General features: G+C 39.7%; 1 protein-coding gene across 1 annotated transcript in view; it reads right to left on the bottom strand.

The window, feature by feature from the left end:
- ADAMTSL3 (ADAMTS like 3) overlaps positions 1–27,906 on the bottom strand; it is a 170,000-nt gene that overhangs the window by 37,633 nt on the left and 104,461 nt on the right. Inside the window, exons 8-16 of the mRNA XM_036389748.2 lie at positions 26,534–26,608; positions 21,199–21,356; positions 20,118–20,229; positions 17,344–17,482; positions 15,744–15,794; positions 11,515–11,719; positions 10,554–10,701; positions 9,807–9,891; positions 2,906–3,192 (exon numbers count right to left, since the gene is read on the bottom strand). Of these exons, the coding sequence (XP_036245641.2) occupies positions 2,906–3,192; positions 9,807–9,891; positions 10,554–10,701; positions 11,515–11,719; positions 15,744–15,794; positions 17,344–17,482; positions 20,118–20,229; positions 21,199–21,356; positions 26,534–26,608 (1,260 nt within the window). The remainder of the gene's footprint in view (positions 1–2,905; positions 3,193–9,806; positions 9,892–10,553; positions 10,702–11,514; positions 11,720–15,743; positions 15,795–17,343; positions 17,483–20,117; positions 20,230–21,198; positions 21,357–26,533; positions 26,609–27,906) is intronic.

Genomic DNA, 27,906 nt, shown 5'->3' with positions numbered 1-27,906 from the left:
GCTGGCTTATTTTCAGTTTGGGATTTCTTCAGGCACTGAATAAAAAACCAGATCTTTAGATTTCAGACTGGTTACAGAGCTTCCTACGGGTATTAAAGGTGATGTCTGCCTATGACTAATAGGCCTCAACAACTTTTATTTACACTCACGGAAAGACTGATCAAGGAAGCATTAATTATGCTAAGAGGCATAAAACAACTCAGCTGCACTCAAAACCTCAACTTGTTTGGCTCTTCACGTGCTGTGTGAGAAGCCACAGAGGTTTGCTGCAGAAGGCACATAAGTGACCCGAGACTGGGGTGACTGCTGCTCTAGAACTGGAAAGATGATGTTTGATAACACCTTGCAAATCACTCTCTCTGAGTCTAATACCCAAAAAACCCAATGTTTCCATCTGCATTTTTTCATCTGCCTTGCACAGGGACCAGAGGAGACTGAATTACAAGTCTAGTCTGCGTGAGGATTAAAAAAAAGGTGCAAGTGACAAGCTCTGAAAGAGAGATTCGGACTTTGCTCAAATATTGGCCATAAAAGCTTCCAGCCTGCTTAGAGCCTGCTGAATTTTCCCTCATTCAGAAAGAGTTAAGCACCAAGAAACGGGGGCAGGGAGTTCCAAGGATACAGAAATCCACAGGAATTTGTTTTAACAGCCACTGCTAGATGCATACATACTAGAGAAAAAGTACCTAATATAATTTACATTACACTGGGTTATTCCAAACTCAGACAACATTTATTTCTTATAACGAAAGAGTTCATCTAATTGAAATGAGATTTGAACATAAAACTTAGCAGAAATGGATCAGCTCCTTTGAACTACACAATGGAAAAATAGTAGACAGTGAGATCATTAGCTAGTACATTGCAGTGAGCTGGAAACAGAAGAGATGTCTGGTTCCCTTAAAACTATTTATCGGCAGGTAATTTTTGGTCTGTTTGAAAGCCTTTGCCAAGGCAGCCAGAAGACCAGAGCTGATAGAAAGGAAAAATCGCCTTACTAGCACACCAATATGGGGGCTTCTGAAGCTGCTCATTGATAAAACACCCTGACAACTTCCCACATTTCCCAGGAGCATCACATAAGGAAAATGTCTAGACACAGTACCAGTGATACCACAGAAGTCTTAAAAACACAAACAGATATTGTCTTTCAGACTTCTTCAAGTGAGTCATTTCTACTGCATAGCAAACAAATTGTTAGATTACTATGAACACCTACAGGACAATTCTGGGTCAGGGAATCTCACAAATTCATGAAAGGTCAGAAGTTAACAACAGAGTTCATGCTCGGCTCCCTCAGGAACAAAATTTAAGCTGAACACAAGATTCTGCTTATCAGTCATTTTGAAGCTTCTTCCAATGAAACTGCTGTGTTCAGTGCAGGCTCCTTAAATTACCATCAGTCTGCACACCAAGTGCAAGTTTTTATGGGGATGCTTTTGCAAGGACAAACTCACCTTTGAAGATGCAGAATGCAATTGCAATATGTGCAACAACAGGCAAAGACGAGAGATTATTTCAGCCTACGTATCTGATTATGTCCTCAAAATTCAAAAACCTTGGAGTTTTAGAACACCTCTGGCAAAGACACTGGCTAAAAAGCAGTAAAGTGGATTTAAGATGGCAAGAAAATGGTTGTACGTTACAAAAATCAGTTAAGATACCATAACTACAAATTTAGTATTAATGGATGGGTTGTTCTGCTTTACAGCACAATTTCCTTATTTCTAAAAACATTTCTCTTATTAAAATATGAAACAAAGTCACTCAGCCACAATAGCTGTCACTACCATCTCATGCTGCTACAAACACACTTGGACTACAATCTCTCCTCCCTAGCCATGGTGTCCACTGCAGGTAGTGCAGGGAATGGGATGCTGCAGCTTTTGTGATCACAGGTGCTGTTATACCTATGGATCAACCCCCTCAGTAAGCAGCAGTGTTAAATGATAAAGGAGGCACTATCAGTCACTTACCATGCTGCTGATCCCATTCTGGGGCATCCCTCCCAGCTTCTGCCTTCCAGCTCTGAGCTGGTGAGCAGCACCAAGAAGGGAGGCTGCTGTCTGTGAGCTCTATCTCGCTCCCCACTTCCAATTGTTTCTGTTTCCCCTTTTTCTACATTTTTTATTTCTTCTATGGGTACAACTGTCTTCACTTCCCACTGATGTCAGCAGTCCTGTCATATATAGGTGTGTTCACAATTCCACTGCCTCCACTTAACACTTCATAACTCACTGTGCTCAGTCCCAAAGTACAGTAAGTAGTAGCAACACCAGCAGCCTTGTCTGGTAACATGTACTTAGGACGACAGGGAGATTCGATTACATCCAGGCAGGAATGTGCCTAACTACTTGCAGACAGATGTATGGCACTGAGCTCCAGGCAGTGATACAGAGCACCCAGACCCAAACCAGCTCCTGTTTGATCTCCACACCAGCCAGGCTGGAAGCAAGTCTCCCTAATTACAGCTACGTATTCCCACTGTTCTGCAGAAAATGGCAGCTTTTTGGAAGAAAAGGAATAAACATGGGAATTTTTACTCTGAAACCGTACAGTTTTGGTTCCTAGGAAAAGGTAGATCATCTAAACATCTCCACCACTGATGTATCAGACATACTGGTACCACAGAGGGCCTGGCAGCTGACACTCCTGCAGCAGCAAGACGAAAGCAAGTTGCTCTATCAACTTCCTGCACCTTGCTTTACCCAATAAGTGTTTGCCGAAGGAAAGAAAATAGTTTGAAATACTCTATTGATAACCAAAAATATGTTAAAGCTTGTAGCTGCAGGTTTTCCTACAGATCAACATAGTTACTTTAAGGTAACACTAACAGAGATGCAACAACACCAAACAATGCCAAATTCTTACCACTCAGGATAAATTAAGAAAAAATAAAAGGTACCTCCAAGACATGTGGCTGAGCATGGGGTGAACCCAATATATTCCCAGTCATACATCCCAGTGCCATCTTCAGCACGAGGAAATTCTGGCGTGTAGGGGACAGGATCACTGTCACAGGAGGCCTGGTGACAGACTCGCTCTGTGGGTGGCCTCTCATCCTCACATTCCTCCTCGGGCAGCTCCACCTCGGTCTGAGTGAAGGCGAGAAGGATCCGGCACTTCACCTCTCGCACCTGGATGCCACTGCCACACGTGGCACTGCACGGGGACCAGGGCTCAGGAATAAACCTGCAGATGATCACAGCACTGTCATTCATTCCATGTAATTGTGTGCACAGCTAAAACACAGCCAACACACAAAAATGGGTGTTTGTACACTCAGCAGATAATACATCATACTGACGCTTAAGTAGAATGCACAATCAAGTATCTTAAGTCTCACACTTGACTCTCACATCCCAGACCATTTACCAAAATTCATACAAGATGATGTAGGAAAAGAGGAGAAAGAATCATGAGGATCAGGGAGAGCTGTACCCTTTGCTGAGGAAAAAGGAAAACACTTAATTCTTTTCTCAGTCTCTTTCAGGAAAAAAAGGAGAAACTCCAGGAAGATGCATCTGTACAATATAAAATAACTCTCCAGATACACAGACTTGGACATATGCCAAAAAGTGTATTTGCAATCTGCTTAAATCTGAGAGGTCCTCACCTTATGTCATACTAATAATCAGCAACCAGAGAAGAGAAGCGCTTTCCAAATGGAGCCATATCCAGTGCAGACCCACTGCAGGCTCATCTCTCATCTTCAATAAAGAGGTCTAACCAGTCTACAGTCCATCATTTTTATTAGAAAGCATTAATGCCCCTGATGAACTACAATAAAATCTTGTTTTACAGGTCACAAATTTGTTATAATATTCTCTGACTTTGAGGGTCACGTTAATATCTGACAGTAATTTTCAAAATGGCACTAGAGACAAGGAGTTGGATTTCATTAATAAAGTTATCCTGGGTGGCTCTGGGGTGTACTTTATGAGAAGTCAAATACAGAATTTCCTAGAAGTTTTTTTCCCCAGGAAAAGGCTGCAGTTGGTCTTTATTATGTGTCAAATGTAGCTGATGATCAAAACACCAGTGGGACATATAGGAGGATAATTTGACCAATGTTAAAAATGTATTTGGAAAAAAATATCCAAATTAGGATTCAAAGATTTGGCCCTTATCTTGGATAAAGAATTATCTTTCCCTTACTGCAGGAAAGCTGCCCTTACAAACATAAGAACAGTTGTGTAAGACAAAAATCAGTATTTACACTCTGCATACACAGTAAGCACAGAAAAATGTCAACAGTGTGGTTTGATTCTGTGCACAGTTTATCATCTTGCCAATAATTTCTTGCCAGTATACACAGAGGAAGAATCAAATAGAAGAAAGGAGAACAGATGGCTGGATAACCTGCAAGGATTCTCTAAGTCAGTCCTTGGGATAGTCACCAAGGCTGCGATTGGGACAGACCCCAAAAGTGACTCTTCCTGTGGAAAAGACTGTTCCCATTTCCAACAGAGGTTAAAAGATTAACTGGTTATTCTTTAAGGAGATTTCAATGAAATAACTTTAGAGCTCTGCTACAAAGATAAATATATCTAAGCCCATCAAAATTTCTTTGAGTTCTCTCAGAATTTTTGTTAGAGCTCACTGGTCCTCACCAGACTTCAGGAAAAATCACATTATCCCCAGCTCCTCTTGACACCAAGAGCTCCCAGTGCTCATCCCTTCACAAGTCTGAGCACCTTCCTAGATGGCCAGATTGATGTTATCAAGGATGCTATCAAAACACTGCATGGCTGTGCCCTGCAGAGATCAAATCTGAGCAAATGCCAGGTTAGGAGCAGCCCAAGAGCCCACTGAGTCCATGGTGGGGTCAGTGTCCAGATGCCTCTGATATAAACTCTAATGACTATTTTGTGGGAAAGCTGCAAAGGAAGGCTTTCTCCTACCGCAACAGATAAAATCAGCTTAATCCTGGAACATCAGATCTCACAGTCTTTTCAAAGACAGCCATGCAAACTACCTAGGGTGGCAAAATCACCCTCATCCAATGAAATGCTTAAGCATGAGCCTAACTTTAGCATATTAGAAGACAACAGGATGACACGAGTTCAGAGGGAAACATGTGCTTAAGTGCTTTATTGGATCAAGGCCAGCGTGCATAGGCTTAACAGAATGATTACTTTCTTCTCCTTCTGTGTAAAAGAAAAAAATTAGGTCCATTTATACTTATGTACCTAATTGGAAAAATAAAATTGATGGACTTTTATAGTTGAAAATAGTTGGTCTTCTAACCATACCTAAGTTTATAGTCTGAAAGTAATAACTTCTTTTGGTAAAAGCATGATAGCAGCATACAGAAATTAGTTAGTTTTGTGTACTGTAGTTGAGTGCATTTAAACATTCCAAAAATAATGTATTTCAAAAACATTCTTCTGAAATCCTGTATAAATTAAAGGAAATTTTGAACCACAGTAACAATTTCACTCAGCAACCAACTGATTTATAAAGAAACTCAGAAAATTCTAAGCTTTTTTTCCCTTGACTTACAGCAAGAATTGCTATATTAGAATTGAGCTTTTCCTGATGAATATTAGTGTCTGGTATTTTTTCAGTGAAGTGCAAGATAAAAAATGAACACACAAAATACTTTTTATCGTACCTTGGCACTTGTTAAACTAGTCTTATGACTATTTACCTATTGAAATCCTAAACTATAAAACTTCTCCAAGGATGATAATGTTTAAGTCACACTAAGTATTTTCAACAGATGCCAATGGAGACTGCTAGTACAAAAGCAGAGCAAGGAACTGACTGAACACTGAGAGAGCTGATTTTTATCTAAATTTTGAGTTCAGGCAGATGGGGCTTTTTTTTAATTTTCCCTTTGTCTTGAACATGCAAAACCAAAGCCTGTGACAGGTCATTAAAGCAAACTCCGCCAGCCTCAGATGTGAGGTATCTTGGCATTCACAGCATACACATGGTAATGCTCTGGACAAAATACTTCCCTGAAGTAAACTCAGTCTGCCTTCAATGGGCACACACTCAGAGTCATCTCAGGTCAGGATTAGGGAGCATCAAAGTACTTGTACTACAAGGCTTTGTAGATCGTCAGCAATTTATGAGAATTATGATAATAATGCACAGGATAGTGGTAACTGGAAATTTTCTGAGATCTTTAGGTTTGTTGATGAGACTCCTCTTTTTATTAAAAAGAAAAAGAAAATATAAAAATGCAAATTTGATCAGGTACAACTTTTTATAATCAGCTTTTTTACCCAGTCATTCTTCCCAATGCTACATGGAACTAAATTTCTCCTATACCCATTTGAGCAGGTATAAGTAATGAAGACACTTCAGATGCAGTGGAGGGCATGTCCATGCTGCAGTGTTATCAGTATAGCACTAATGGAAATGTGCATTCACCTGGCACATGCTGTAAAAGCAAGTGTAGGATGACCTGAGAAATGAAGCAGTGACCTAAACTAATGATGATTAAACTGGGACAGTGCAGTCCAACTCGACCAAATTAAATCTGAACTGAAAACTGAACTCAGTGCAGTCCTCTGCAGCTTACTGAAGACTTGGAAAACATGGTGTCTCTTAATTTTTAATTTTCCTCATGACGATAGTTCTTGCTTTCAGTTAAGACAGGAAATACCTAAATAATGAGAAAAAAAGGCAGCTCCAGCATTATTTCCAGTCCAGTCCTAATGCACCAAGAGTCCTGCATAAAAGTCTAAAGAAGCATCTCCAATGTGGGCTCTTCCTGAGCAGAACTTCCATGGTGCTGGCACCCTACCCCTCCCTGCAGCACCACCCTTGTCTGCCCTGAACAGCCACACTGCTCAGTTGGGCATTGAGGTTTTATCAGCCTCAAGGGTAACATGTTGGACAAAATCACCAGCCCATTTTCAGAGAAGGAGCTGTGAGAAATGGGTAATTCTCCATCACCAAAGGCACAGGGGGGACATGTCTGTGAAAATGACTCCAATGCAATAAGTAGGAACCTTTATGAGAAACACTGTATTTCACATCAAATTTTAGCTCATATTGCTGAAAAAATATATCAGTTTTTGAAAGCATTTTAGTTTTTCCCTAAGCAATGACAGAGAAAGGCAGCTGAGGTGTCTATTTCTTTAACTTACAAGTAATAAAAAGGATGCAAGAACTTGCTGGAGCTTCTCTGCGAATCCCACTGTAACTAAGAAGGCTCGAGGGAAGAACATTTAAAATAATGATTGGTATCAACTGTCATCACATTCCACAACTGAAAACTAAAAAGGTCAGACCTACATTTTTCTTGGCCTCACTTTAAGGACAGTCATTTTTTATTTTGCTAATAATAAAAAAAAGAAGCTTTTGAACATTCCCCCTCTATGTAAATTCAGGACACCAGCCGTGGTAGACCACAGAGGCAGAAGTATTCATCTTCCACAAGCTACTTTTGGCATATCCATCACTTGTGGGTTCTAAAACACAGCTGCATTTATTCTCTTATTCATTATCAACTAAAACATCACACAAAAGCATAGAGAGAAAGTTGTCATAAAAGGATGGACTAGAAGTTGAGACTTCATATTGTGGTTTAAATTTGGATGACAAGAGAACAACTAAAATTAAAAGTCATTGCATTTTACTAAGGAAATCATAAGTCTCTCACTAGGCAGAGGTGGGCTGTGAGTTATCACTGTGCCATGTCTAAATTACAGAAAACAAAGTTAAACAGATCTGAATCAGAGGGAAATCTTGTTATAATTTATTCTGGGAGAAGGAACAATTTATTGTCAGTTTCTCTTTAAATCTTAATCCCTGCCCCAAAGATCTGACTCTGGCTGGAAAGGACCAGAGCAGTTTGGGCGTGAGGTTTAAAGCACTGACGGAGAAATTCTCTGGTTGCAAACCATTATTGTCCACATGACCCACAGACAATCTGCAGATAGGAATGAAGTCAGGCATCAGCTATTTCTCATCTCTCCTTACCTGCCAGCTTCCTTAGAAGACTAAAGAGAAAGCAGTTGGGAGCAGAAGACAGTAAAATGAAACTCATGGGGAATCTGGCTGCAGTGCTAGAGCTGGGTCCCAGGAGGGCTCAGCGTGCCCAGAGTGGGGTGCACAGCCCCTCAAAGCACCTCAGCACAGAGCGGGGTGAGAGGAGCCAGCAAGAAGTGGCTGGAGAAACCTTTCAGACTTAGGTGAAGATGCTTCTGGAAATTGTGAAGGAAAGTCAAAGGACAGGATGATGCTCGTGAATGAAAGATGGAAAATATCTAAGTCTCCAGAGTAAGTGGAGAAGAAAAAGGCCACAGTGGAATATATAATCCTATATTCATTTGTCTAGGAAGGATGAATAACTGCTGTCATTGTCAGGACAAGGCAGCCCATGACAAAGTTTCCAGCTCAGCTCTGTTCCATTCCACATCTCCTCTGAACCAGCAGTGCTGTGTGCCTGCCAGTCCTCCCTGATTGTTCTGTCAGACTGATGCTGGAGGATCCTAAAAACCCAGAAACTGCATTAGCTCATGGTTGCCACAGCAGGACTTTGTAATGCTAGAGATAATTTTCTTTATAGCTTCATGCTGAATCCGCTCTAGAAGTGACCTCATGTACCTTCACTCTGCTATCCTGACACTTAAAAGGCACATTTGATTGCATCATCCCCCTTTGACAATCACACTTTATTTTTATATCTTTGCTACTACCCTGTCTGAATTCAGGGCCACTGCTTTGGAGAGTGAAATAACCCCTCACAGTAGGTTGACACTTGACTTGAGAGGCTCGAGCAGTGAAAAGTTTAAACTACAGTCACCATAACTATATAAACACCTGTTTGGCAAGAGGTTTCTTCTGTGAGTCATTGCAGGTGTAAAGATTTTATTACTCATGGTCACACCTGTTGCTGCATGTGTGCCAAAAATCAGGAATAGTTTGATGGAATAAGAAAAATAAGCATAAGGTACACTCTGCTATCAGAGCAATATAAATCCAAAGCAACTTCATTAAGCTCATCTAAATTATTTCAAACTGACATTACTAAAAAAAAAAAGTGCAGAATTCAACACAGAACAATAAAATACTGTTCAAAATCTCACCTCATACAAAACTAATACTTTTTATAAATTTAAATACTTTAATGCCTATATATTGAATATATTACACATATAAATAAATGTGTGTGTGTGTGTGTGTATGAAATGTACACAGGGGATACAAGGAATTGTGTGGATGCCCTAACATACAAGGGTCAGGAACAAGTGCAGCTGGATTTAAATTGTGCTTTCATCCCCAGGACTTGCAAGGCTTAACCTCATCAGTTTTTAAGAGGACTCACAAAATCCAGATGTTATTTCACACATATACACATGTAAAATAGCATAACTTACCCCCATAGATGCAGCTAAGCACAGAGATCAGCAGGTTTTTCTCACATTATGCATTGGTCTCACCCCCCAAGGAAATCCTGGCAACCCTACAAAGTACCTCTTAAGTTTTAATACCACCACTACATTCTTGAGGTAACGGCTATGACTGGGATAAAACTAAAGTTATTTAATTTATTTCTGCTGAAGCATCTCCACATGCATTAATTAGGGCTTAATCAGGCTAAAATCAAGATCCCTTTGAATTCCTGAATGATATAGGGGCACTATAACAGTGTAGCTGTGTATCATCCAGAACAGGAGCTCCAGAAGCAAAGTTACTGAGATGTAAAATCAGGAACAGCTCACCACAGGACTCATCTCCCATGGAGGGCCAACTGTCAAAGCAAACTGCATAGTAACAATCATTCCAGAGGTCTGCAAAACACACTGGAAATGTTTCTGCACTGTAAAAGGCCATGTACTTACGTTGGCTCTTCTGAGACTGTGATGGTCTCTTCCATTTCATGGGCCTGTTTAAACCATGGCAATTTTGCTTCCACAGGACTTTTTTCTGGTAGAGGACAAAGACTCAAAACATTCAGTAATTTCTCCAAAATCAAAGCAATATGTAGATGTCAGCATTAATCACCTCAGAATTTCACAGTTGAGATTGCTTATTGATCTAATGCTTTTTTAGATATACAGAATAATAACACAAAATTTACCAGAAAATTTCATCATGCTGTTTGAGCTCCATTCTTTGTTTTAAATTAGCAAAAATGGAGAAGGAAAAAGGAAAATAGTTTGAGTAAAATTTAATGAGCTGCTGAGAATGTTGACACCAGGACAACACACTTAATTTAAAACAAACAAGAACATCCCAGGTGATACATATGGAGTTTCGTTCCCATTTCAAGTATTATTGAACAACTCCTCCTCCCTGTGTTAAGCTCATTACTTCTGATTTTTGACCAGACTATATAGATTTAGTTGGCACGCTCACTTCATGACAGTCTGGCCACATTATCAGCAAAAAATATCAGCAGGGCACTTTTACTAGCACCAATAATTAAAGTGCTTGTTTCTGCCAAAACTGGGGGGAAAAAAAAAACAAAACCCAACAAACCTAGTAAATTCCAGCTTCTGGCATTTCTGAAAAAGGTTACCAGGGGCTTTTAATTCTCTGGACAAAAAATGTGAAACAATAACAGACCCGGAGAAAGCTGCAGTTACCTTTTGGCTTGTAGCAGGGCACTGGCACGATGCACTCCTCCTTGATGTGCAGCTTGAGCTGCGGGTTGCAGCCCCCGACGTGCTGCCCGCGGTGGTCGATGCACAGCACGACGCGGTAGCGCAGCCCCCGGCCGCAGGTCACCGTGCACTGGGGACACAGCAGAGCCCCTCAGCCTGCGGCTCCCACTGCCAGCACTGCCCAGCAGCACGGCACAAGCAGCGCTGAGGGGCTCGCTGAAGTGCTCCCACAGAGATGTAAGAGTTTTGTCCCTGTGTTGCTAGGTGGATAGGGAAAAGGTTGATGCTGGGGAAAAAAAGTCGAAGTTTTGGGAATGCAAGTGGTTTTTTGGGGTTTTGTGAGGCTTATCTGGTTGGCAGCAGGCTGAAATAGAAGTGGCTGTGCACTGAGAATGCACTCTGTCACAGTGGTGATTTTCAGTCAAGGCTGGGTCAGGGGAGCTGCATTTCTACGCTCTGGTCTCACTGATGTCATCTGGATGAACTAAGGAATTACAGGAGTGCTGGCCTATCTGACTGTATCAGATAACCACAGCCAGGACAAGCTGGCTTAGGCTATTGTTACTGTAATGAAAGGTAAGAATGCTGGAAAATCACCCCTGCAGGCTTGCCAGCCCCTGAGACAGACATGCCTTTAACTATTACAGCCAGTGAAATACTACATTTATCAAGAACTGAGACATAAATGACCTGACTGCAAAGGGGCCTGACCTCTGTCTCTAACTTCTGCATGCAAAGCAGGAATTCAACAGGCACAAGAATTCCATATGCATTTTGCTCCACACAGACAGAACTGCTTAGAGCAAACTTTTCCTAGTAATATTGATTATCTTTCAGGGCTATACTTTTCTAATAGTCCTGTGCTAATAAATACATGGTAACACAAGACCAGAGGCTTTCTTTAGAAAACAAGACAGAAGGTCCAAATTACTTCTCTACTTACTTGAGACCACTCCATTGCCACCCATTTTGGACAATCAAACAGATTGCAGGTCTGAATGACTTTGGGCTTTGGGGCATACATGCATTTCCATTCCTCCACTTGCAGTATCTCTCCATGGATGGTCTCCTCTACACACACAAAACTTCTCCTCTGAATACCACCTCCACAGGAAACTGAACATGCAGTCCACGGGTTATGTTCCCACCTGAAAAAAAAAACAAACTCATAAGGCTCTTTCTTATTTCACTAACCTCTATTAAAAATGCAAAATATTGAGTCCAACCTTAGTGTCAATTAAAGCTTACTGGTAGCTTGGTTGCTGGATTCTTACCACATACAAATACATTGACTCTCAGACCTACCTTGAGTCATTCAAGGCTTAAGTTCATGTGCAAAATCAGAAGTAGAATTGCAAATGTAAGCATTTTTCAAAACATAACTGAAACTCTTATTCTCACACATAAGTTAGAAACTCTGAATATACTGAGTTTGATTACTGGAATGAATTTACTTTCAAGTAGTCTAAATCGTCTAAATTGAATACTTTTGGCAACTAATTTGCATGATCACATAGACACTTATTACCATTGTCAGAAACCAAGAAGCCCCTGTATTTAAGATCCTATGAAGTCTGAAAGCCAAAGACAAATCTGGATGCCCTTAAAAATGTTTTCCTGAAGGAATTTTTATGGGATTTCTAATACTTTGGGTCAAGCCAGCCATTTCATACCAAACTGCTTTCATCCATAAGGACTGTGATGAAATTAAATTGTGGCAGGTACCATTTGGCTGGTCATGACTGCAGTTCTGCAAGAGTTTCCCACCCTCATTAAAATGCCATTGAACAACCTTGTATTCACACTTTCCAGCTTGCTTCAAGCAAAAGGCAGCTGCTCATCCATCTCAGCTGCTTTGGCTAACTCAGCTGATGGCTCCTGCAGCAGGGAAATGCACAGATTAAGGAAAATTTGGGATTAAGAAAAGCCTGTGAATCAGCAGAGCTCTGGGATAGTAGCCTCTAACAGAGATATGATAAACAATCTGCTGGGAAGAAATATCTTCAAAATGGACATCTATTCACAATCTTAACTACAGTAAAGATGGAAAATGTTGCATCACCTGAAGTGAGAAGGACATGGAAGTTTTTAGGCAACAAACTCAGTTTCATTTACCTCTTAGCATGAATGCATATTTAAGCAATTATCTCTCAAAAAAACCTAACTTCAATAATGTCCTGCTCCTCTCAAATTTAGACATAACAAGCTTCTATTGAAGTATTTGTCTGTAGGTTCCAATGACACCCATACAATATCTCCTCACCCTTTACCTTCTATCTCTTCGTTTCTTTCCGTCACCCTCCTGAATTAAAGCCAAGCCCTTGGAAATGATTGAGTCCTGCAGTACATCTTAAGGTTCATCAATGTCTTGTTAGTTAAACCTTATCTCTGTTACTGCAGAGGCTCAGAAAGGACCATGAAAATAATTATATCTGTTCTGAACAATGAACTCAGCAAGGACTACAATATCCCACTAAAATCAATTAATCAAGAGTAACCAACTTGGCTATCATAAAGGAAGTTATAATATCAAACTCGATGAAGCAAAGGCCAATAAATCAAAGGTAAATTTAAGCAATCTACTTTTTATGATGCAGCAAGTAAATCAAGGACACTTCCTATTTTAGGCAATTCATTAAGCTGCCTACAAAAATATATTAATCATGATTAAGCTCAACAGAAGAATGAATATGAAACACAGAGCAAGCCATGGGACATCAACCATGGAGTACACTCAAAAGCATTCTGAATAAAGCTATGTGCTGAGATACTGATGTCAAATCACAATAACAAAATGCATTTGAAGAGCAAGAGTTACACTCTTCTTTGACTTAAAGGAATGGCCAGTGTTAACTAATTTTCTTTTTAAAAATCTGGAATTAAAGAGCAATTAACTATTTAATGAATTAGCAGCTCATGGATTTATATATGTAAGGCTCACTGTGCTGTATGTAATATAAGGCTTGCAAGTGTTTATAGCTTGAAGTTTTATAGTTGTTTTTCTTTATCTCATCAGTTTCAAACACACTCCAGATCCCATACTCCCACAAGAATTTTCAAGATGGAGTGAGGTCCATGGCTACTGGGGAAAAGGGGGGTCTTGGGCAAGCAGTCAAGGAGATACTTTCCAGAACCCACAGCTGTCAAGGGATCCTCAACAGTCCAACAAGTCTGAAATAAATGGAGGCAGTCCAAAAGCTTTAAAAGAAAATTTTCATCCTGGGAAATTTTTCTATTTATTTCAAAAGAATTCTCCATCTGTAAAAATATTTCAGTGGGGCATTTACAACTGTAGCCACAGGAGAACCCTTTCAAGATCTTGTGGTGTGCACCACGACTTTCCCACAACTTCCTCGTGCGAATGGGAAAGCAGTGGTGCACTCCACAGGACTGCCAGGCAGCCTCCACATGGCCCTGGTGTTATGGAGGAGGTGAGATGAAGGGCTGCTGCTGGAGGTGAAGCAGTCTGCACAGCTTTGCTCCAAGCTGCATCCAGGACTTTGGTTTTCCACCCACTTCTCAGGAGCAGCCTGGGTCAGCATGCAAGAAACAGGTAAGAGAAGAAAAGAGAAGAGAAGAAAGCAGAGCCAGCACAGGGTAATGCATTTCAGCTCCTTGCAGGCAGCAGCACAGACAAATCCTGCTGCACTGAAGCAAGACTTGCATCCACACTGGACCAGAGTCACCTCCTCATGCAGGTAAACAAACTTTGAGCTGCTGTTTTCTTTCAGCAACTCCTTCAAGAGAAGGTGTTTCTATGTCTTTGTGGTGTTTCCTTACAAGCCCTCCCAGTACAATACAGCCCATTTCCTCTCTCCTTCCTGCTGGCACCAGCTCTGAGCCTGGCTTGGCTGCCTGCTGTTTTACAGTCCTTCCTCTGAAGCATCACCCAGGAAGACCATGATGCTTTCTGACAGAGCACACCGAGGTGCTGAAATGAGGTGGGACTCTGCCTGTGGTTCTTAGTGTTTGAAATAAGAGATCCTGCCCACAGCTTTATCACAGACATAATCTATCTCACCACAGTGTCATGCAAACGTGCTGAGCACAGTAAAGCACAGAAAGGGGGATTAAATTTCTCTTCCAAGTGGTCTCCAAGCCCTAAGTGGTTCAGAAGATGAAATACTCCTGTAAATACATTAAACTGAGTTCCAGGAGAGATCTGAAGTACAAAGGCATTGGCAGAAGAAATGGAAAGGGAGAGACACAGAATATAATTGGAGGACTCTACAGAATAAAGCTATAGAGGAAAAAATCCCCATCTATGCATGAAAGCCAAAGTAGATGCACAGGACAGCAGATGCACAAGGACAAATTGCTACAGAAATAAACTATGACATTTGTATCAGCTGTAATCAGTAGCTCCACTAAGCTGTGCAAGTCTATGATTTCATTCTTATTACTTCATATCTTTACTTCTTTAGAAAAATACACATTATTCATTACATGAGAGGTTCAACTCACATAAATATGCAACCAACTCATCGACTATAATTCTTTACATTAAAAGCAAATGTGACTCAATACTGTTTAATCCTAACATTCTTTCTAAAACATCTAAGGGTTCCTGAGAAGTTTTAAATCCTTGTAATTGATTCAGGTGTTAAAAAGGAAAAAAAAAAGTAACAAACTGTTCTCTGATGCCCTAATTTAAGGAAACAGATATTTCAACAATTTTGTATTTTGAAAGTGACGTGTCATCTTTGATGTCAATAAATAGTCTGTAGACTGCGGATCTAAAGAGGAGAAGGATCATATCTCCCAAGAGAAAAAGAATTTCCAGAATCCTATACATAACAAGGTCTGTTTTATAAAATCTCATACACTGTCAAAAGAAAAACCTTTCAAGACAAGAATTCATACATGCAGTTTAAAGATGATGATCTTCTCAGCACTACAGCCAGAGAAGGCTGAGGGGGACAACTGTTTATTTTAAAGACTTCACATTGGTATTTTCAAGAAGAGCATATTAACCTCTGACTGTTAAGCTAATCATCCAGAGCACACTAAAATAAATCACAAGATTCAGAGATGTTTACAGGACTCTTGTAAACTTACCCTCCTGTATAAAAAAACCCCTCAAAATATGTCCCATTATCTTAGTACTGAAGTAGTATATTTGCAGTGAAATTGTGCTAAAGCTGACACACATGCTATCCTGGTTATACATACCGAGGAAGTGGCTGGAAGTGATCATAGGGCATGATTTCTTTAAATCCATCACTGTCAATAAAAATAAATATTGCATCATTACTTCTCATACCCAAGACTGTACATCAAGTACATACTTTTATGTGAATATGCTTGAAGTAAGCAATTCCCAATGTGAAATGCAGGAATCCTACTTCATTACACATGAGCCTTATGACTTGTATAATCTTACCTTTTCTGCATGGATAAAGAACTATTCACCATACAGCTTCTCTATTTCATACCACCATAAAATATTAAATTAGCAAGCCTCCAGCAGAAAAAATTATTATCAGTGACCCTTTAGGTCTGTGTTACTTCATTAACAGAAAAATATTCACATACTTCAATCTGTAACAAAGACTGCTGAGGGACATGAGTGTCAGTGAAATAAATACATCAGAAGATTAATCCTAGATAGGTTCTGAATACTGCTTAGGACTCTTCTAGAGCTGTTTGAAGTACATAGCACAGAGCAAGCATAAAGCTTTACTTCCAATGCTAGGAAATATGGTAATATATCCAGTAGTACTTTCCTTTTCCTGACTGTATAAGCTAAATTTGCAAGGTAAAATATAATTAAACCCTTTCTTTTCCCTAATTTTCCTATTCCAGCTTTGGAACATTTGGCACCCATTGCCATCAAGTATTACTGAACTCTTTCTGCTTCATACAGTGATCAACTCTCCAGGAAAAACTCTTGAAAGTCTGCACATCTATAACTGTTAGAGGTCATTATCAACGATTATGTTCAACAGGAATGAAAGGAAATGGACAGTTTAGCTATAGGAAATTAAATCCATTGAGAGTGTTTCCTTTTCTTGCATATAACTCTAGCTCAGCCAGCTGGCATATTAATGTGAGGTTCTGGGACTTGATACTGTGATGTTATTTTAAGATTCTTTAGCACAGCCAGGAAACCTCACCAGACAATCCAAAAGTTAGTTTGAAATACTGTAGTGCAATTCAATACAATTTATTTGTACTGTAGCCTTTACAATTTGGCACTAATATCCTGTGGCATTCATACCAAAGGATATTTACTTGGAATGATTTTATTTTTAATGCCTAGTTTTAAAAAACCCAAACAAATAGACCCAAGCTTCAATTATTAAATTGTCAACACTACAGTACCAAAGAAGAATCAAACTTTTATGGTAGGCAAATGAATAAACCAAGTTAAACCATATGCAAAACTTGCACTGACTGGAGCTTCTGTCTGGCTGTTGAGATGTTCTGAATGGCAGCATCAATAAATCCAAAAGGAGGCAAACCTTCTGTCCTCCTCACACAGCCTCACAAGATCCTCACACTTCTGCTGTACTTCTCAGCAATAGACAAAGCAGAATTAGCCCTTTTGTAAACTGATATTTACAATATCTCTGTATAAGCAAAATCTTGTATTCTGCAACACTGAAGAAGTGCCACACATCTACTGGCAGAGATATTAGCCTTTAACACATGCAATAACCAACCAAGATTAAGTTGTCTTAAAGATAAAAAGAATTGAAATTAAGTAAATACAATTCCTGCTTCTTTAGTAACTGCCTGTGTCACACACAAATTTGTTTGCCATACAGACCTGGAAGGGCAGGGATCCATGTTGCATTCCTTCAGCTTGGGCTTTGGTTTCTTGTTTTCTGGATGATAATGGCAGTAGTGGTCAGGAACAACACGCTTCAGACGAATGTCCACGCACTCAGCTGAATTGAGCTGATAACCTAGGGCAGGAGCAAAGTTAAATATTGTTAATGGAGATAAAGTAAAACAGCCTTTTCTCCCCATGGAATTAATTTTCTGTCTTACTCTTTTTTGGTTTACTTTTAAACAAGGAAACAGGAAATGCACAACCAGACCTTCCTTTCAGGCAATTCAGCACAGCAGTTATATTAACACTATGTTATGTCTTAACACTAAATGAGCTTCCAGCTCTTTATTCTACTAATATTCTAAGAGTAGAGGCACATATATTTCCTTCTGATGCAGAAATGCTTGTACTGCACCAGCTCACCTGTCAGAAAGCAAAACTATGAAGCCATATGGCTCTAGCACATGTTCCACAATGTGTAACTGCCCTCCTCCAAGGAGGAGTTACCAGTATGTTGGAGAGCTATATTAAACAGCCATTCATGCTAAAAGAAATAAATACTTGAGACAGAAAGCCAGAGGAATTGAAGATGGGATCCAAAAACATTGCTAAGGAACTGTAGAAAACCAAGAAATAGATTCAAGAACATTCCGAGTTGAAGAGCCAACAAAAGAAGACTTGAACTAACTACTCAGTGAAAAAAAAATAATAAAATATGTGTGGAAACTGGTTGCAAGAAAGGATCTGGGTTTTATAAACCACTAGGTTATTTTTTGGCTTAGAAAAAAAGACTCATTCAAAAAAGCTTACTTGGACTTAAACTGAGGAGAGGAGGATGTTCTGGTATGTGCAAAGAAAAAAAGTTTTAGACCACAAGAATTAAAATCAAACTGAGTCAACAAACTAACAGCACAAGTCCCTGTGCCTACTGAAAATGCTAAGTATCATGTGTCAGTGGCTTCAGTTGTGTGTCTCTTGGCTGATCCAAAGTGTCATCATGCATGAGAGTGACAACCATAAAGAACTAAGCAGTTCCAGTGCTCACAGCATCTATGTTTCAATTCTTGCAAGTACTGAAAGGACCCAGAAGAAATGTCACTTGCAAAGAAGAGAAAGAGTTTTTAAACACTTTTGCTCGTTCAAGCTTGACTCTGCTTTCTGAGATGCCCTTCCCAACACATGGAGATTACAGAATTAAAGATAGAGGCAGCATCCAAGTGAGGAATGGCAATGCACTAATTCCAAATCTCTGTTGTGAGGAACCTTTTCTTTTACTTCCAGTACCAGATGCCAAACAGACAATCTGGACACTAAGTCCAGATAAATCTAAGATAACAGGTTAAAGCCAAGCAGCTGCAATACAACTTTCTGCATGCCATTCTTAGCACTACTACTGTCATGACTGAGCAGCTCAGTTTTTGTGCTTCTTCAGTTCCTGTCCTCCCTGCCAAGCCCCTCTGACAAAGGTACCAGTTTTATATTAGAGGCAAGCAGCCACAAAGCAGGGCTTTGAACACCCTGGATGGTTTCAAAGAGATTGACATGTAGCTATAATTTTCAAGCCATAACAGCAGTCTGAATAAGGCTGGATTTGAGCCAATACCTTTGAAGGTAAATATGTCCCTTGGGCTATCCAGTGTTTACATGCAGTCCTCAAAAGTAACTGTGATGCTTTATACTTCTTCCCTTGTCAGACAAGTTAAGGAAAAAAAATTATAAACACAGTGTGATGGAATCATCAGAGGATATGCATTGCCACTCAGAGCTCCAGCAAGGATCACACTTCATGAGGCCAAGTATCTCATAAGATACAGTAGTTTCCTGTGGGACTGCATATCAGACACATACACTGTCTGCATTTCAGATCACAGGAAGGTGCAAATGCCAAAATGGATGGTCCTTCAAAAGATCCCCAGACTCTGCTTGTACTTTAAACATCTCTCACTCTCTTTATTCATGCCCCAAGCAACTATTTAAACCACATTTGCACTCTCCAGAAAATCCCTGTATCGGTATCACCAGCATCCTGCTCTGTTTTCCAGGTGACCTGGGAAATGCTGGCTGAAGGGAAGCTGCTATCTGCAGTGTCAAACACTCCTCCTACCATGAGCTCACACTTTTTTTGCAGAACCAGACATGACAGGCAGTGGGCTGGGCTGGATAAGCAGAATGAAGCTACACTTCATCTAAGCTGCAGTGCTTAAATCAGGAGTAGATGCTACAATACCACATGTGCTGCTCTAGCCACCATCAGGACTAAATGTCTAAAATCAGACAGCCAAAGGTACTGATAGCAGATGTTCTTTAAATTCTGTTTACCTATTCTGCTTTCTGTATAACTAATTCCTCAACTAAATGTTCTGAAACTCACCCTCTTGTATACTATTGAGGCTAGAAATACTTTTTCACCTCTTGATTATTCTTATTTTAAAATCTCATCGTGTTTCTTTGCTTACTTTCCCCAAATATCCACTATGAGCTGCAATTTTCAATTTTGAATGTTGTATTTTTTATTCTTAGTTAATGTTCTTACTCAAAACAACACTCATGGAAAAACATGACTTCCAGTGACAACATGTAAAAACCTCTGTGCTGATACCAGCTTAACCAACCTGCTTAGCTGCTGCTCTGTCATTTATTTTGCAGAGGAATTACCAGTGGGCAGAGAAACACAAACATCTAATCACTAAAAATGCAGAACAAAGGTTGTAAATCAGGTCCTTTTAATCTTGAGCTGTTATCACTGCTGAAGAATTGACATTACTTACCTCCTCCACATGTCACTGTGCAGGGGAAGAACTCTGTCTGTCTCCACTGGTGACTGATGGGCTGATAGAAGAAGAACTGAACCACGCTCTCTTTTGATCCAGAGTACCTGGTCTGAAGAAATTTCCATTACAACACACATGTACTCTGTACTCAGCTGCTCATGCCATTTCAAAACAGAGTTCATGCATAATAGCAGTGCAGAGTAAGATGATGAGAGACATAAAACCTCTAGAAAGTATAGAGTAGACATTAAATTTAGGTTCCCAATAGTCAAACATTTGAATGTGTTTTATTTTTCAAGTTATTCAAGGTATTAATGTGACCATTTGATTATCTATCCTCAAATAGCAAAGTTCTTAACTGTATTCTGTTGGTTTATGTCTTTGTTAGCAAAAATTTCAAAATTTGCTGCAGAAAGAAATCTAAAAGTGATCCAAGCACACTGCCAGGCAAGTCCAGCTGCACATGGTACTGGAGATGCAAAGGAAAACAACTGAAATTCTATTTCTACAATGTGACAGGTAATGCCAGGCAGTCTGATAATACTGAAACTTCTGTCACTTCCAATGCCAAAGTGTCTGAGTGCCTTCCTTTGGCAGTCAAATACTGATATGTTCCTACTTATAAATATCTTGATGTGTGATGCAAGCCACTGGTATGTGTTCTGGACAGAAAAAATTTAAATGATTGGAAATGGTCAGTGGCTGGATTAGCAATGTCTGAGGGAGAATGTAGGGTGCTGCTGGAAGCAGTGCTCAGGTTCAGTAGGTGGCAGTCTGCAATTGGATTAGCACTGCACAGGGTCACACTGTTACCCTTCCAGCAGTATTGAAAACAAAAGTCCTGGCCATTTTTACCATTAAAGATCCTGTGGTACTTCCCACCACAGGAAATACATAAATCACATAACATTTTAATTTATTTGGATTTTCTTGGTATAAATGATCTCTGGACTGTAATTAGGATTTCTATCTTGCTAGCTAAAAGATTTTGTTGTGTTGCTACAAGGTGATGGACAGCCACCAGAGTGTTGCACGTACTTGCAATAACTTTGTAGATTTGTACATTCACACACCCCACCTTGATAATGAAATCTGCTCCAAGAGGCCCCTGGATCTTTATGATTTCCCTGTCTGTGCTCTTCTGAAATTCAACAGTTGTATTTTCAACGACAAATGTTCCAGGAGCATTGAAACTGTGCTCTCCCTTTTCTCCTTGTAGTGTTTTTGACTCTATAACTAAAGAAGAAACGTGCAATTAGTAAACTTAAACAGGTTTTTGTTTTCAAGAAAGTCAGAAAGTAATGTTTACAACTTTGCCTTGCAAGTACCAGCTGCATATGTGCAGTAAAAACACACCCAGAGAATCTGTGAGAATATTAACTGCTTGAGATTATAGGCTGATAGATAATTGCAAGACAAGTCAACACAGGAATATCTGTCTGAACACACTATTCTTTCATACCAGAAACGCTTCTGAGACAGTTTTTCCTACACCAAGTGCTCTGTAACACTTGATATAAGCAAAAGCTTGAGCAGGAAAAGCTGAAAGAAACTGAAAATTGATAGACTCAATATAGAGAAAAATACCTCATACTCTCATGCAATTCAAAAGCCAAGCAATCTGAGCAATCAGTCTCCAGAGAAGCCTGAGTGGTGCCAAACCCACCTGACACTCACCTCAATACCTGAATCACTGCACCAAGATCCTGAACTCAGCTTTGAGTGTTTCCCATGAGAGGAGAAAGCGGGGCCAGGAGGTGGGCAGCTGCAGGGGACGGCCCTTTCCCAGAACAGCTGGTGATGAAAACCCTTTCTGAATTGTTCTCCACTCCTTGGAAACAGATTAAACTAACAGCCCACAGCCTCCAGAAGACAGATGAAGCATTTTAAGATTAAATCACTTCCAGTAAACTGACTGAACTGTAAGTGGACAAAGCTAAAGGAAGATATTCATAAGGAAGGTAGAATTCTGGGCTCAGTGTAGTGCAGCATAGAGGCACAGCAAGATGCATGACTTGAAATACCCTGGTCTGGTTACAATCTACCAGAGCACTGCATGAGAAAAGCATGAATCTCAGATGAGCTCAGGCCAAGCTGAAAGGAATCTTTTGATGAGCTATAAATACCCTCTTTCTCCCACTACCTTGCCTTTTTTGGTACTTTAAACAAAGCTACCTAAGTCAGGCTAGATCATTTAGGTTAAAAGCATCTGGTTTTACCTGCACTGAAAACATACTCTGAATGCTGCAATCCATCATTAACTGTTTTCTTCCTTCATATTTTTTAAATAAATATGCATTCTGGAGCACCCAAACAAAGAGAATAAAGAAATTACAGAATGAATTAAATTCCTGAAAGCATAGCACCACTATCCCAAGCTTCTAAGCATTAGGCTCCACTGTGCTCATAGGTATAACAAAGATCACATACATGGCTGGAAGGAAGTTTCAGGAAGGATTTGTTTCTAGGAAATGACTTTATGTTAATCACAGCGTATGAATCTGGTGGTGAATAAAATGTACTTTGTCAAAGAGAAAACATAAATCTCTGGGAATCAGTGTGCCTCACTGTCCAACACATTCCATTAGGAACAAATAGATATAAACTAATTCCAGAAAAAAGAACTATTTAGATGATTACTACATATTTCTATTTGTCATTTTTATGGAAGGGTCCTTTCCTGATTGCCTTACAAAATAACCCTTTAAAATATATGGAACTCAGAATTCTTGGATTAAGCTTCTGCAAGCCTTGATCCCAAACTTCATGCTTAAATCACAAACTGCTTGATCACAAATGCTGCTTAAAATTAAGTAAAAATTCATGGTGCCTGTTATTTTCTCATGTTTTAAAATAAGTCTAAAATCAAATCTTAAGTACTTCCAACTCAAAATAAATTCAGGAAAATGCTCAGGAGTACAGGATCCTTTTGAAACTAGCATTTAAGAGATTACAATCCAGCTGGTGCAAAAAGATGATGAAAATGTTTATTTGGTGACCTCAGTTGCATTTCTGAACAGTTCTTTTACTATTTTTTTTAATAAAAAACATTTTTGATGTTTTTCTAAGCAGAAACCAAGATTATTGTTCAGCAACCAACAAGACAGTAACTCCCAGAGAGCTGACATATTTACTAGATGTGGATGCAAGTAATGTGTTTATTTGCAAGGTGCAGCTATGGAGCCAGGGCTGTGTCTCTGGAGGTCACACCACTGACCCCAGACCTGCTGCTCAGATTTTTCCTGTGTCACACAGGGAGATGAGGAGCTATTCCCCAGCACAATGGATAACCTCTGGTGCAATGCATTCCTGCTCAGTAGTACCTAGAGCTTGTCATCACAGCCTTCCAAAACAGAGTGACACCAAGCATTTAGTGTATTTAACACATACATAACATCATTATTCTTACTGGGGAGGAATTTCTTCCTCAAATACTGCTTATTTATTGATTTCAGAGAAGTAACTGAGAACACAGGTTTTATCAACTGGTTTCATGACAAGAAAAGAATTCACCAAATGTTTCTTTGTTCTGCAGAGTCCTGTTATACTAAAGACCTGGAAAGTTTGACTTCAGGAGTAAGCTTCCCCATCCTAAATCAATTCCTTGAGACTCCAGATGTGAAGAGTCACACAGACAGGGAATTCTCTTGGCTGCTCACCTGTTTCTGTGCCTAGCACGACAGTCACCATTGCCAAAGACCTGTAACTATCTGTGTTTAGTTCCTTTCCCTCCCTTGACAAAAATGGCAAATGCCTTGCCCAGCTGTGGGCAGAATCCCCCCATTCTCTTGGGGGCAGGAAGGAGCAGGGCAGGGAGGCACAGGAGACCCTCTGCAGGTACCTCCCTGTGCATGAAGGAGCTCCCAGGGAAACTGCTCCTGCTCCCAGTGCAATAAAGAGCAAGTATGGTGCTGCCCAAAAGCTGCTCCTTCTCTGTGATTCATTTGTAGGTAGCACAAAAACAAAACATTCTTCTCAAAATGCAAGCAAAAGCAACAGCGTGCTCCTCTGAGCATCTGTCAAGACAGAGCAGTGCACAAAGCCGCTGCTAAGGGCTGTCACATGATGCAGATCTCTGTGAGCAGAGAAAAAATTGACAAAAAGAAAAACATTTCAGTTCCTTTCAGTAACGTTTAACCTCCCTAAGTTCACGAACTCAGTTATCTAGCATTAGCCACTTGTAAAAATATTAGCTTCTGGTTTTCCTGTTTCTTCTGCTGGAGGATTAATTTCAGGGAACTTTCAGTCTTACTTTTGATTCTAATGCTCTTAAAACAACTACTAGAAAAGCCATGATACAGTCCAAATCAAAAACAAAGCCAACACAATGAAACATTTTATTCAGACCCATTTTTGTGCTAATTACTTGGTTATTTTCCACCAAATCTTTCACCAAACCCTAGCAGGCAGAAATACAGGGGAGCCATATTTGTTAAAAACACAAAGGAACTTCTTGATGAATCTGCTGCCTGTCTTTAAGTGCCCAGAGACACAAACAAAGCACTTATTCTAACCAGCTACAAAGAAAAGCAGTCCTTGCTCAAACACTAACTGCAGGTTGCAAAACAATGCTCAGAGCATTTGTTTCAAATCTGTTATGTGCTACATCTCCAACCACATTTCCATTTTTGATTAGTCCAGCAGCTGTGCTTTCCTGGAACAAGACCAGATCATAAACCCAGGATGAAGCCCCACTGAACACAAGATAAAGGGAAAAGTGCCAGACACTCCATAGTGCTCTTCAAGTTTTTGCTGTTGCTGCTGACTCTACTTGAAGGACAAATATATACTGGCAACAGGAGGCAGTATAAAATTTTAACAATAAGTAGTCCCTGCTTCACCTGTTAAATTCAACTCATTGCAAGCCAGGAAAAACATCTCTGACAAATGGAACCTGTAATAGTAGATGATTTTTTTTTTTTTTAATTCTGGCTTTAATTCTACCAGCACACCCACACAAAAGTCGATGCAGTTGCAGCAAAGGATCATTTGGTATCTTCTGTCAAGTGACAAACACCCAGGAACACGCACAGTGGGAAGGTGGAGAAGCACCTCTGGAGCATCAGCTCTTGGAGACCTGGCTATGAAGCCAGAAGTAATTTTCACCTCCCTCCCCACAACAGCTCTCAGTTGGTTTTTACCTCTGAAATTTTAATTTTAGGTAAAAAATGTCTAAATCCTTGCAGATTTGCAAACACATGTGCTGGTGGAAGTGGTTAAAGGAACATTTCACAATTCCTGTCCAGCTAGAGAGTGAACTAACAAAGGTGATGCCAAGCCACAGCTTCTTTGCAGAACCACCCTGGGTAGGAAGCCAGGAGCACTCTGTACTCAGTTACTGAGTTGCTGCTGCATTCCTCAGGAGCTTTCCAGAAATCCCCCAAGAGCCACTCAATCTAGTACTTTTTCCTCATACAAAGCTGAAACAACAACTTCCTTCTGCAGAACTACTTAAGAAAGTCCAAGAGTCCTGACCTGAACTGGTCAGGATCACTCCTTCACACATCCCCTCAACAGTTTTAAAGGAATATTATTTATTTCAATATAAATTCAGCTTTGTACTTTTTTAATATAAGTAGTATATCTAGAAGTTATTGTCACTCTGGAGCTGTTCTGAAGAGGGAATTTTATTTCAGTTTTTTTCCTTGAAAGGATGTGACAATATATTTTTGAAAGCAAACAAACTGATGAGCAATTTTCAAATAAAATTTATTTTTTACTTCTGTTTACATATCTCAGAGCTGAAGTTCTTTTTATTTCTACGATCCAGACCACATCTGGATAAAAAATTGTTCAAAGTTAAATGAATAGTTTATCTCATTGCTTGGTATTCACTTACCATTGAATTGAAACCATCAATTCTCTAGGCAAACTAGGCCTATGGATAAGGAAATTGCCATAAATACTGCCATCAGCCTTATAAGAAAATATTGGAAATCAACTGTCTTAGAGAATAACAAACTGTTTCTCACTGGTGGTACGCAATGACAAAAAGAATTACATGGAAGCAGGACTGCTGTAGTCGTTCACCCAACTTTATTTGGACCTAGATCACTTGTCAGAGGCTTCAACAGAAATCTGGTGCTGAGTTATGCAAGGGATGTTGGTTCCACACATAACTCTGGAAGTTTTTTTGGTGTGTTGTTTAAGAGTGTACTGTATTTGAGATGCCTTATGTTGGTTTAAACGGAAGGAGTAGAAACCACCTCTATGTATTTTATTTCCTTTTACCAAGTAAAGTTTTGAGTGTTCTCTAGGACTATCTCCAGGCTGGATATTAAAGATGGGAAGAGGAATCAAGGTATCGAGGTCATGATCTTACCCATATTTTCCAAAGTTTGGATGAGCTCAGATACAAGGTTCTGTTTTTATCTTCTGCCTATGTATAAATACATAAAACAGCTCAGTCATACCAAGGTGTGCTGGTCCTTTCAGGGTGATTCTCACACTGCGACTCCCATGTGGTACAGCAATCACAGTTTCTTCCCCTACAAACATTAAAGAACTGGTTTAGAAATTATCTCTCATCAGGGAATTTGTACATCACATACTTAGACTGAAAACCCTCAAATGTGTCTAAGAAAATATTTCACAGCTTTCACAACTTTTCTATTAAAAATAATATGTTATTTTATTAAGTACAGTGTACTGAGTCTGTTTGATATGTCATGCAACTATTAAGACCTACAAATGGACTTGTAAATCTTGGTTTCTCTTGGAAAATGATTTGCTATTAACAATAACAACTGAAATGTCAGTAGTGTATTAGGAACATATTTACACTCTGTTGTCCTAGTTTTATTTTCTAATCACTGAATTGACATAAGGAATCTGCTAAGTAGTCCTTCCCCCTTACAAAAATCTGCAGCTGTTCAGTCTCATTTTGCCCACACCTCATTTCCTGCTGCAGGTCACAACTTTAATAAGTGGCAGGACTTACAGGAAATAAATCATCTACTTAACACTAACCCTTAACCAATTACAGACCAGTTAAGAGCAAATATATAATAGCTATAAGGTGCATGTTATAGCGGTGTCTGCATCTAACTTACCCTATAAGATCATTTCTTCCAGTAAGAGGCTCAATTTAAAATGAACTATAAACCAAACCAGCCCCCAACAGGACATATCAATACAAAACAGCTTCTGGCTGCCTGAAAGGCCTCTTCATATATAAATGTGCAACACACTTACTTCAGTGCATTTTACAAAGGCAGAAAGTTATTACTTCTCATTTCAAATGTAGGAAATCTGTGATTTGCCCAAGCAAACCAAGTTACCAGTCAAACCAACAGGCTAGAGGCCCTCATGCCAACAAAAGCAGGGCATCCACAGGGATATCCACAAAAGGAAGAGAGAAGCATCCAAGGAGCTGTCACCCATTTCCATCATGGCCCAACTGCATCTCTTCTGCAAGGCAGGCCCTGCCTCACGTGCCCTCTGCAGCTGCACCCTGCACAAGATGCTCTGCTTGGTGATGAAACTAATGCACATTCAGTGGCTGCTGCAGAGGAAGTTCCTTTTTGCAGATTCAAAATGAAATGTGTGTTGAAAGTCAGTGATACACTGGCTCCAGAATTACCCATAAAATATTTAGAGGAAGAATAGTTGAGTTTAGTTTTAACTAAAAAAATAGTTTAAAAAGGTTTCTTTCCACTTCAAACTGGACCCCTTTATAGTAGATGCTAAATTATCAGCTTCTGGTTTACATCTCCTTAGCATAAGTATGATTTCCTGCCAAATGTTCAGAATACTTCAAGCAAATACTGCAATTATTTTTTCTGAA

Source organism: Molothrus ater, chromosome 13 (genome assembly GCF_012460135.2).
Source record: "Molothrus ater isolate BHLD 08-10-18 breed brown headed cowbird chromosome 13, BPBGC_Mater_1.1, whole genome shotgun sequence".
Lineage (NCBI taxonomy): Eukaryota > Metazoa > Chordata > Aves > Passeriformes > Icteridae > Molothrus > Molothrus ater.
This window is presented reverse-complemented; position numbering and strand designations above follow the sequence as displayed.